This window comes from Nannospalax galili, unplaced genomic scaffold, assembly GCF_000622305.1.
Source record: "Nannospalax galili isolate Female #2095 unplaced genomic scaffold, S.galili_v1.0 scaffold1157, whole genome shotgun sequence".
Taxonomy (NCBI): domain Eukaryota; kingdom Metazoa; phylum Chordata; class Mammalia; order Rodentia; family Spalacidae; genus Nannospalax; species Nannospalax galili.
This window is the reverse complement of record NW_008340118.1, coordinates 848420-859991: the sequence shown is the minus strand read 5'-3', so window position 1 is coordinate 859991 and position 11572 is coordinate 848420. Positions and strand designations below refer to the sequence as shown.

Here is an 11572-nt window from a genome sequence, read left to right as displayed (position 1 = left end):
TAGCTTTCAGACTGGAGTGGTGACCATTCTAGAGGACCCGGGTTTGAATCCCAGCACCCACAGGGCCACTAACAACTGCCAGTTCCAAGGGATCCAACACCCTCTTCTGGCCTCCGTGGGCATTGCATGACACAGGTTCACTTAAATATATGTATGCAAAACACTCATACACATAAAATAAGTAAATTAACGTAAAAGTCAAGTTTAAGGATGTATTTGAAGGTGGGTACATCGTTGCTCCCTGAGTACCTGGAAAGTGACAGGAAAATCTGGTCCTGGAGACTTGTTACTAAAGCATCAAGTGAGAAAGGGTGACCAGGACTTCACACTCCGTGCTTCTCTGTGTGCACCCCCACCTCCCGCCCTGCGCCCCCTCACACAGTACGTTTTCTGAATGAGGATGCTGAAGTGGGTGAAAGGCAAAGGAAGCTAAATTTTAGGGTACTAAAGTTCAGATCTGGGCTTCAACAGTGTCATTGACCTGACCCTCAAACTCTACTGAAGATTTCACAGATATAAGTCATTACAAAAAATAATGATTTCTGAAGCCTTTCATTGTAGAGAGGGACATCAGCTCTGGAAAATTTTTTTAAAAAAATACTGGAAAAACTGGGAGAAAATATTTCTAAAGTTTGTTGATTTCCAAAGTGTGTGAATTTTACAGTTTTTACAACTTTGGTTGGAAGAAAACGAAGTCACTGAACATTAAATTATAACTTTAACTTTCTTCCTTTTTTTTTTGTTTTTTTAAGACAGGGTCTCTGAGTAGCCCAGCTGGCCTGGAACTCACTATGTAGACCACCCTGGCCTTGAACTCACAGAGATCTGTCTGCCTCTATCTCCTGAGTGCTGGGATTAATGGTGTGTGCCACACCCAGCCCACAAATTAAATTATACCATTAAGTCTCCAATAAATCAGTTTTAGAAACAAATTTTTGCCCAAACAAATCATCTTGACTTTTTGGAAACATTGAATGTTTACATGCCAGCAATACCTGCTGGCTGTAATTAGGCTCTCTAGACCTGTGTTGGAAGTCACTGGTTTCCTATGTGTGCCCTCCACAGGTAGCATTTTAAAACATGAGAGGAGATGCAACATTGAGTGGGAAGTGCACTCTTCAATGTCCACAAATAATTTGCTAAAGGCTTTCTATATTTGCTTATGAACATAATTCAAAGTGTGCTATATTTCGTTAATTACTTGCTCTACACACACCAAAAGCTAAATAATAATAATTAATAATAATAAAGCATTAGGTAGGTGTTTGTATTTCAGCAGAACACAAGCCCTTTGTAGCGTCTACATTTCCTGGGAATATACACTTAAAAAGTCAGCAGCTTTAAAGAGGGGAAGGAAGGGCAGGTTACGGCCTCTCTCAGCTCTCTACACAGTCACTGTCAGGAGCTGACTGTGGAGGGAGCGATTTCTCTTTAAAATGGAGACGAGTTTCTTTTAGGAAGGAAACTCCTGAGGAAGTTGTTTTAAAACAAATAAATGTTCAGGATGAAGCCAGCAAAGGGTGAGAGAGGCGCTCTTTGATTTCCCAATTTGTGTATTTGGGCTCAGACAACATTTTATGCGCATATTAATCAAATGCTAATCGGCCTCCTTCAAGGCAGCGGCATTTGACACCAAGTATTGTCAACAGAAAGGTCTGGGTGTACTTTTAATCCCATCAAGGTGTGGGTGGGGTGCTGGGGGAGGTGGAGGATCCTGGTGCCAGGGAACTGGTTTCTGAACTGACTCTCTGGAGCAGAGTTTTGCAGGATTATTCCACATCAATGGGTTTTCAGAAAGGTGTAAACGTGGCCTTCAAAGCCTCAGGTAACTGTATTTACTTATCCCCCCTCCTCATGGGGGTTTATAAACTTGAGTGTGCCACTGAGTCGCCCTGGAGTTGGAGGGGCCACCCCGGGGATCCAGCAGCTGCCCTGGGTCACACTGAAGGAATCCACTGGATCAGCCTAAACTGACCTCTAGGCTATTCAGAACTTTCATTGTTTCTGAATGGGGGTGGTAGACTGAAGCTGTTCCTACTCACGGGATGAGGAAGCAGTGTTCTCTTGTGTGTGTGTACATTTGTGTGCATGTATGTGTGTGTGCATATGGGTGTACATGTATGTATGCCTGTGTGTAGGTTTGTATCTCTGTGTAAGCATGTGCATGTGTGTATATATGTGTGTGTTTTGAGGTGTATGTAGGTAAAGGTAGGTGTGTGCATGTATGTGCATGCATGAGTGTATTTATGTATATGTGTATGCGTGTTTGGGTGTGTTCATGTGTATGAATGGGTGTATGCACATGTATATGTGTATGTGTACGTGTGTGTGCAAATATGTATATGTGTATAAGTGTGTATGCATGTTTGTGTCCATACAGACACACTATTTAGACACAAATTACACCCTTGGCCACCCTGAGCCTGGGGTGATGTTCCTGGAGGTTTTAGCTCGCATCTCCCCGAGGACTGAAGGTGGGCACGTCTTTACGAACCCTCAGCCATTAAAGCGCTGCCCATTTTTACATCAGATTGTTTTTTGCTATTGAGTATTTGCATTCCTCCTATAGTTAGGAAATTAGTGCCCGACAGGAGTTAGGTCCACGAGCCTCTCCTCTTTGCTGCCTTGTCCTACTCACCGGATGAGGAAGCAGTGTTCTCTTCTGTGTGTGCATGTATGTGCATTGTGTATGCTTAGGTGTGCAGGTGTTTGTGTACACATGTACATGTGTATACATGTATGTATACATGGGGGTGGGTGTGCATATGCACGTGTATATGTGTGTTGGGTGTGTATGTATGTATAGGTAGGTGTGTGTATGCATGCTCCTGTTTTGCTGCAGTTACACTGTCTATTTTCTTTCATTGCCTTTGAAAAACTATGCAAAGCTCAGGGACCAGAACAGTGCCACAGACTCCACAGGTTCAGGTCTGCCCGTTTGGATTAGTTTCTGCATGCAGTGTGAGGTGGATAGGGTCCAGTTTCATCTTCTAGCAGCATCCCTTCCTCCAAATGTGTTGTTGGCATCTTTGTTTAAAATCAGTTTACCATGGGCTGATTTCTGAGCTTTCTAGCCTGCTGCATTTGTGAACGTGCTGTTTTATGCCAGTGCCATGTTGTTTTGATGACCATCACTCTATCATATATTTTGAGATAGAGGGCTGCGTTGGCTTTAGCTTTGTCCCTTTTTAATTCTTTATGTGTATGAGTATTTTGCCTGCATGCATGTAAGTGCACCTGTGTCATGCAGTGCCCTCAGAGGCCAGAAGAGGGTGATGGATCCCCTAGAACTGGAGTTAGGGATGACTGTTAGCTACCATGTGGGTGCTGGGAACAAAACCCAGGTCCTCTGGATGAGCAGCCAATGCTCTTTACCACTGAGCCATCTCTCTAGTCCCTCCTTTAAAAAAATAAAATAAAATAAAATAAAACAGGGCCTCATGAACTCCTGATTCTCCTGCCTCCAGCTCTGACCACTGGCACACACCACCACGCCCAGGGCCTCATGCTTGCTTGGCCAGCACTCCGGTGGAGCTGGATCCCCAGTAGCTTGTCCTTTACATTGGGGTCGTGTTGGCTATTTGGAATCTTTTCTGGTTCCATACAGCTTTTAGAATTTTTTTTTTTTCAATTTCTGTGAAAAATGACACTGGGATTTGGTAGGGCCTGCACTGAATCCGTAGGTCATTGCAGGGAGTGGACCTATTTGTGGTGCTGATTCTACCTATCAGCACTCTTGGAGAGACATGTGGCTGGTAGCTTTGCAGTCCCCTCACCTGTTCACTGGCTTGAAAGGCCAGTAGCTACCTCCTGTGCAGTAGGTCTCCAGGGCTTTTAAGAAAGTTTCTAAGCAAAACAGATAGGGTTCCAGGTGTCAGGGCCCAGGGTGCAGGGCACAGGTGGCAAGAAGCAGTGACACACCACACAGCTCTGGAGTGGAGTGTGAGGCTGTACTGGGGATGGTGTGGGGGGTCAGGTAGAATTCCCTCAGTGTAAGCACACCAGGCAAGTCAGCACATAATCCAGTAGAGCATGTGTTAGTGTCTAAGGCACAAAGTGGCACATACAGTGTTGTCTGAGCATCAGAAAGGTATCCTGAGGTTCTGCAGGCCAGGAGTCTGTGGTCAAGGTGTGGCCGGGCCAGCCTTCCTAGCTGGCTTCTAACCCAGGCTCCTCCTCACCCTTCCCACTTCTGGATAATGTGTGTCCTTGACCTTCCTAGAAGAGCTTTGGTGAGCTTCTTACCAGTCACTGCCTAGTCTCCTTGGAGCCTCCGCTGTGTGTCCACAACTCCCTCTTTGCATAGAGGCACCAAGCCACACCACCAAGGGATTGCTCATCAGAACTAATAACATCCGCAAAGACCATGTTCCCTGGAAGGCTGCTGCCTGGGGTCTGGGGTTAGAACTGCAGCACTCCTGATCAGAGACGACGCAGTTCCCTAAGCTCCCAGCCACCCCAGAGTGCTTACTCACAACCCACTTGAAGAATCTTCCAGTCCTTCAAGGAACCAGCTTGTCTTTCTCTCCCTGAGCTCAGCATATGGATTCCAAACATCTTTTGTTAGGTTTTATAGTTAAGAATTTCATTTTATAAATTGTAGATAGGAATATTTTTATTCCTTTTCAGTCTACATGGCTTTATTTCTATGTTTTGATTTATTGCGTTGGTTAACCACTGACTAAGAAGAGGGTAGGCGTCCCTGTTCTCCCCGCAACGTTACAGGAAATGAATTTAGTCTTTTAGTCATAAGTGTAAACAATACAGGTTTATTGAACTACATGGGTGTGGTTTGTTTTTATTGTTTAGTCGTTGTTTGTTTTGAGACGGGGTCTCACTATGTAGCCCTGGCAAGCCTAGAACTCACTATATAAACCAGGTTGGCCTCAAACTATCAGAGTAACTGTCTCTACCTCCCAAGTGTTGGGAACTCCAGTTCCAGGGGATCCAACACCATCTTCTGGCCTTCATGGGAATTTCACAATATGGGTACACTTACATAAATGCAGGCAAAATACTCAGCTCTCATACACATAAAATAAAACTAAGTCAAAAAAATTATCACAAACATTCTCTACAAACTAAAGGTAGAGAACTATGCCAGTGTTGTGATTCTTGCTTCAACCATCAAATATAATTTAGAAAACTCAAGGAGCTTTGTTTTTAATTTTTTAAAATGTATTTATTTTTATTTTATACATATGAGTGTTTTGCCTGCATGTATGCAAGTGCCTGCAATGCCCATGGAGGCCATCAGATCCCTTGAAACTGGAGTTCAGGATGGTTGTTAGCTGCTATGTGGGTGCTGGGAACTGAACCTGGATCCTCTGCAAGAGCAGCCAGTGCTCATAATCGCTGGGCCATCTCTTCAGTCTCTGTTTGTTTTTTTTTTTGTTTGTTTGTTTGTTTAGATATTTTATTCATGTGCATGTGTGTGTATTTGCGTAAGTATATGCCATGTGCATGTGGGTGCCCACAGGGGCCAGAAGAGGGCAATCATTGTAGACGAAGGAGCAGAAAGACTGTAAGAGGTAGAGGAGGTGGAGGACCACAAGGATACAGTTTTCCAGACAGCTGGTTGGTTACTCATATGAACTCACAACAACCCTCACAGGATGAACGTTCCACATAAGCCCAAGACAGATAAAATCCCAACATAGATGTGAGGAAGTTCGTAAGAAACCCCAACGCAACCTGAGGAACTGTTTACAAACACTGGCTGTTGGGAAGGGGAGAGTCAGTATTCTTTAAGGGTGAGACTCTTAGCAGATTGACCAGGCTTCCAGTGGATGAACCCACACTGTAGAGCTTTTGGAAACACAAACCTAGCTCCATCCTCCAGGCCTCAAGTTTCTTGATTTTAAAACTCATCGGTTGACCCTTGGTGCCGAGGTCGCCCCTCGCAGTGGTAGGGGCAGCATTTGGGTCACAGGTCCTGGTTTGGGGCAAGCTGGCACTTCAGATGTGGTACTTCCTCTCTGGGCCACCAGAGGGCGCTGGACAACAAGGAACCCTTGTCTGTAGACTTTCCATACTGGGTGATTTCAAGCATGGTGCTTGCTTCTGTGACCTTGGATGACAGACTGCTGTGTTGAATTTTTCATAAATGCTCATGTGAAATAAAAATGACCTTCAAATCTGTTATAATTTTATGTTCTCACAGTTTTAATTCTCTGGAGCTGTCGACTGCTAGTCTAAGGGCATGGTGGTATTTACTGTCACTAACCATGGCCACGTGTTCGGAATATGAATTGAGACGTCAAATAGACAAAGTGAAGATACCATAAGCTCCCTTGTGCACAGTAACTCAAACAGCACCTACCTGTTCCAGCAGGATCCACTGCACCGCCTTCTCCCTGTCATCCATGTGGGCTGTGTTTGTCTTTCCACTGGCTGTTCCAGATCTTTCAAGACTGGGGACATCCTAAGTCACACACACAAGAAAAATGCATTTCAAATTTTGGACCAGCATACTTTTTATAGTTAAACACTTTTTATACTGAGATGTTCCATACATTTTGCAAACTGTTGCATCGACTGTGGCTGGGAGTGTGGCTGGGATTCTTGGCTTGCCTGTGTCAGTGTGTACCCCCAATGCACAAGGCGACTGAGAAAGCCAACAGGAATGGGGCAGGAGCCTGTTCCCAAAGCACACCGTTGCAGCGACATTTGGCTCTGCAAACTGGCCGTTTTTCCATGCTGGCTACGGCACAAAATGGGCACACAACAGAGTTACAGAACAGGAAGGCTTGAGTGGGGAGCGAGATGAGGACGCAGCCAAGACCATCTATCCTGAGCACTCCAAACGTGGCCAGAAAGGAAATTGCCTTTCTAAGCACAGCAGCCCAGATCCTCCAGGCCGGGAGGGGCTTTGTCTGCAGAAGCAGCCAGGCTCTGGCTGGCCAGAATGCTCTGCCTCCAGCTCAGCCCCCTCCTTCCAAGTACGCTCCTTCTGTTTCTTGGCTTTTCTCTCCTAACAGCTAGTAGTGCTCTGATTTCCGTAGCTGAGCAACAGGACTGAGGGGTGCTGGGTGATGGAAGGAAGCCCTGGCAGGTGGCTTGTCAAAGACCCTGGGCACCAGAGCATCCGGAGCCGGAGCTTATATAAAAGACAGGCAGCCATCATCGCAGCGCTACAGAAAGACATGATTCATTATTTCATCTTCATTATCTTTTGTTCCCCACAGCCACCTCCATAACCTCTTCTTGAGCTTTGTAGAATAGTCTTCTTTTGAAAAATTGAGGCCAGAGAGATGGGTCAGTGGTTAAGAGTACATATTGCTCTTGCAGAGGACTCAAGTTCGGCTCCTAGCACTGACATCAGGCAGTTCACAACCACCTGTAGCTCCAGCTCCAGAGACTGCATCTCCTGGCCTCTGCCTGCACTCACTGCACACACCCACACAGAGACACACATAATTAAAAATAAATAGTAAAAAAAGTTGAGGTATGTAATCCACATAACTCAAAACTCACCCTTTTTAATTGGTCTTTTTTTTCAGACAGGGTCTCCCTGGAGCCCCAGCTAGCTATGTAGACCAGGCTGGCCTTGATCTCACGGAGACTGGCCTGCCTCTGTCTCCCGAGTGCTGGGCCTAAAGGCATGCACCACACTACCCCTCTCCCCAGCTAGAACTCACCCTTTTAAAGCCCGTGACTTGGAGGTTGTAGTGAGTTTTGCAGAACTGACTTGGTCACCGTAACCAAGTCACCCAGAAAGGAAACACAGTATCATTAGCAGTCACTCCTAGTCGCCCTCCTCTAATCCTGGCAACCACTCACTGCTCTGGCTTTAGAGATGTTCCAGGCTGACTCATGGCTCCCAATATTCACATATCAAAGTCCCAACCCCAGTACTTCAGACTGTGACTGCATTTGGAGACAGGGCTTTAAAAAAGATTATGTTAAATGAGGTTGTAGAGTGGCCCTCACTCTAACCTGGTGTCCTTGAAAGGGAACTGTGGGCACACGATGCATCCACACATGTGCAGAGTGTCCAAGTGTATACACTGAGAATGACTCCATAAAGGTACGGGTAGGAGAGGCACCCTGGCTGCAAGCAGAGAGGCCGGGGGGTGGGGGAAGCAGTCCCACCACACCTTGACGACAGACTTCCATCTGAGAAAGCAGAGATGAGAAGCTTCTATCCTCCTCCCACCCCTGCCCCCCACCCTCATCCCTCCACCCCCATACTCTTCTGCCATGCTCTTTCTGACTTGCCTCAGGTTCAGTCAACCATGGACTGAGCCCATAAATCTGTCCTCTTGCCTTGTTTGCCCCGAAACAGTATCACAGTGGTGAAACGAACACACTAGCTGTCTCATGGGATACTGAGGTTGGCAAAATCACAACTCTGTAACTCTGGAATGCTACACAGAGGACAAGGACGAAGCTACAGTCACACACAGCTGAGAGATGGAGATTGTGGGTGGGTGGACGGTAACAGAAACAATCGTCTAAGGTTTGGGTGAGGACACTCAACCAGCCCAGCAGACATGGAGGCCGCAGTACCATGTCTGCCTTCACAGCCTATTCATCATTCACCAGGGACCCTGATCAAGCAAGTGCTGACGTCCTGGCGTAGGGGTCAGGGGAGCATGCTGTTCATGAAGACACCATTTCATAGTTCAAAACTATTGTAATAGTAAGGATATTTAAATCCCATGCACCTCCTGTCAAATTGATTTTTTAGTTCAGGAAGTTCCCACACCTGTTCCAGTATTGAACTTGAGGATACCAGTGTTCACTTAGTATGGGAACAGAACTCAGATGCATGTTTAAGACTTTGCCTACAAGAGTATTATCATGCATGTCCATGTTGTGTTTTCAATGGGTCACTGTAAAAAAACATACAAAACGATGTTTAAGCATATTAGGAGTGCCTACTAAGCAAACAGCAAGACACTTCAAACAGCTGTAGGGGGCTGCTTCCCCGGGGCCTGTAAAGACCTGGGGGATGATAATGCTCCCTCGTTTAACCTAGTGTGTGTGACCCACAGGTAGGAACAGGGCAGGAAGGTGCCCTTACCTCCCGTTTATACTGCACACTGGGGGTGTGGCCTGGGGGCGGAGCACTTCAACTTGCACAAGACCGGGGTTGCCTCCCCAGCACCATAAATTTTTGAGCTAAATCACAGCAGTTTGCATTACTCTTAGATTATATCCATAAGCTTCTTTTATGAATCCAAGATTGCAGGTGTACTGACTGGTCTATAACAAACAATGACAGGTGCTTAGTAAAAATTAAGGTTAAATATTTCACTTCTCTCCAAATTATTTCTCTAACTTTCCCTATCTCTCTATTTGATATTTTCAAATGTTCAAAATTTGAGTTTATTGTTTAACACTTTGCCTCAGGCACAATTGACTTTTTAGACAGAGTCTCACTATGTAGCCTGGGATGGCTTTGAACCTGCAGCCAACCTCCTGCCTCAGCCTGCTGAGCACTGGGATTAGAGGTATGCACCACCTTGCCAGTTTATCGTTGCATGTTGATCACAAAGTCTAATATCTTTATGTCATTTGGGGAAGTAAGTGTCGATTGAGTATCTTGGCTCCAAACATGACTGGACTTAAGCAGAAGCAGGTGTATCCTACTTTATTTCCACCGTCTTTATAATTAATTTTTCACTAGACCACCATGCCAGGATGAGGGTATAGCTCAGCCCTAGATTCTATCTCCAGCACCTCCCCAGAAAAGAGAGAGAGGGAGAGGAAAAGGGAACTGGGGAGGGGGGGAGAGACTACTACAATGGGTCTTTGTTAACAGAAGAGAAAATACTATGTTCTGTATAATATAAAAGTGCACATTTTACATAGGGTAACTTATTTCATTAAGCTTTTGCTTCGGATCCACACACACTCTGGATTACCATATACATATTTTATTTGGGTCACAGACAAGGTCTAAAAACATCCTGCTTCGGGAAAAAGGAAACACAGGAAGGCAAGGGTTGTAGAGAAGCAGATTGGGAGGCTAGGGGAGGCTGGGGGGAGGGTTGGAGGGAGGCCACACACACGTGGTGCAGTCTAGTGTCATTCATTTGGAAGCACAGCAAGCACCAGGGAGCAGGTGGTGATGAAGATGTGTCTACATGACCGAGCAGAGGCCAGCCAGGCAGTGCCACCATGGTGAGAGACAAGTGCCATGGTCATAAAGGAAGGAACAGGTACCAGATGTCTGGCCCCAACTTCCTGGAGAAGCCTGCTCATAATCCTGAGCAGGCGAGAAGCATGCCTCACAGAAGCCAAGGCCGTGTCACCTCCAGTGATGCAGCATTCCAGGAGAGGCCTGCTGCTGCGTTGCCATGGCAACATCTTCCCTGCCCCGGCCATGTCACCATTATCTCATCATGCGGCTTTCTCTGGTTGTGAGCAGGACTTGTGCAAAGCTGCCATTGCTGCCTCCACAGGGCAGGTGGAACCGAGGCCTCCCAAGCCCAGACAGGATCCTGGCAGGCTCATCTGTGTCTTGTGGCCTGATCTGATCTGGGGCCCAGAGACCCGGCGGGGAGGGAGGAGGGAGTTGGGGGGGTTCCTGGGGAGAGACAGCTCTGCTCCCACAGTGACAGCCAACACTTGGATCAGGGCCTAGCAGCAGATTCAAGACGGATTTCTGCAACTCAGTGACAGTGGGATGGCGCAAAGGGAGAAGAGCTCGGTAAGGCCAGGGCGGCATCTGTCCTGCTCCAGGGAGAGCAAAGGCGCCCGGCGCCCTGAGGACCGCTGGCGACAGCGGCCTGGCAAGGGGACTGGCTTCGAGAGCCAATTCTGGATTGCGTCCATGCCCTGCTTCATGTCTACGACATGCTCGCGTTTTGATGGTTCAGTCACAAAAGACAGAAAACTCAGATTCTTTTTAAAAAATATTTTATTGTTTTTATTTTACGTGTATGAGCGTATTGCCTGCACGTATGCAGGTGCACCTGTGTCGTGCAATGTCTGCAGAGGTCAGAAGAGGGCGTCAGATCCTCTGGAACTGGAGTTATGTGTAGTTGTTAGCCGCCATGTGGGTGCTGGGAACCGAACCCGGGTCCTCTGCAAGAGCAGCCAGTGCTCTTAACCACTGAGCCGTTTCTCCAGCCCCAGAAAACTCAGGTTTTTCAAAAAAGCCAAAGTATCAAAGAGAAAGGAAAGTGTTTAAGTAACACTCGTGCTGTGGCCGTGTCTGTGCTAGACCTGTAGTGTCTATGTCCGTGTTTCCTTCCATCAGACACTGAACCTTTTATTTCAGGGGTCTTTGAGCGTGACAGAGCTGATCTATCCGCTCAGATGAGCTTAGCACAGGTAACCAGGGCCCAGAAGCTCAGTGTCCACACAAGTCACCCTTAGCCAGGTTCCCGGTCTCATGGTCACAGACGGTAGATGAACAGCTGGTAAAGCTTTGTGGAGGCAGAGAAGCAGCTCCCTCAGAGGAGGGGCACCAAGCGAGTTTCCTGTTTGACCTCCTGGTTGGGTCCTTAATGCTCAGTGCATGACACTAATTGGCTTGGGCCTGTTTGTGAACTGGGATTGATTTAAGAAGTTTCTGTTGGGGCTGGGGCAGTTAAGAGCACTGGCTGCTCTTGCAGAG

At 46.8% G+C, this 11572-nt stretch overlaps 1 protein-coding gene across 6 annotated transcripts in view; it reads right to left on the bottom strand.

Moving 5' to 3' along the window:
- Sft2d1 (SFT2 domain containing 1) overlaps positions 1-11572 on the bottom strand; it is a 115327-nt gene that overhangs the window by 46555 nt on the left and 57200 nt on the right. For 5 of the 6 annotated variants that reach the window (XR_003849834.1, XM_017798678.2, XM_029564523.1 and 2 more), the window contains exon 3: positions 6323-6424. Coding sequence is in view for 4 of the 6 variants with exons in the window: in XM_017798678.2 (XP_017654167.1) it covers positions 6323-6424 (102 nt within the window). In the remaining 2 variants the exon portion in view is untranslated. Of the gene's footprint in view, positions 1-6322; positions 6425-11572 lie in introns of those variants that run through there. The other variant, XM_029564525.1, reaches the window with a different exon arrangement.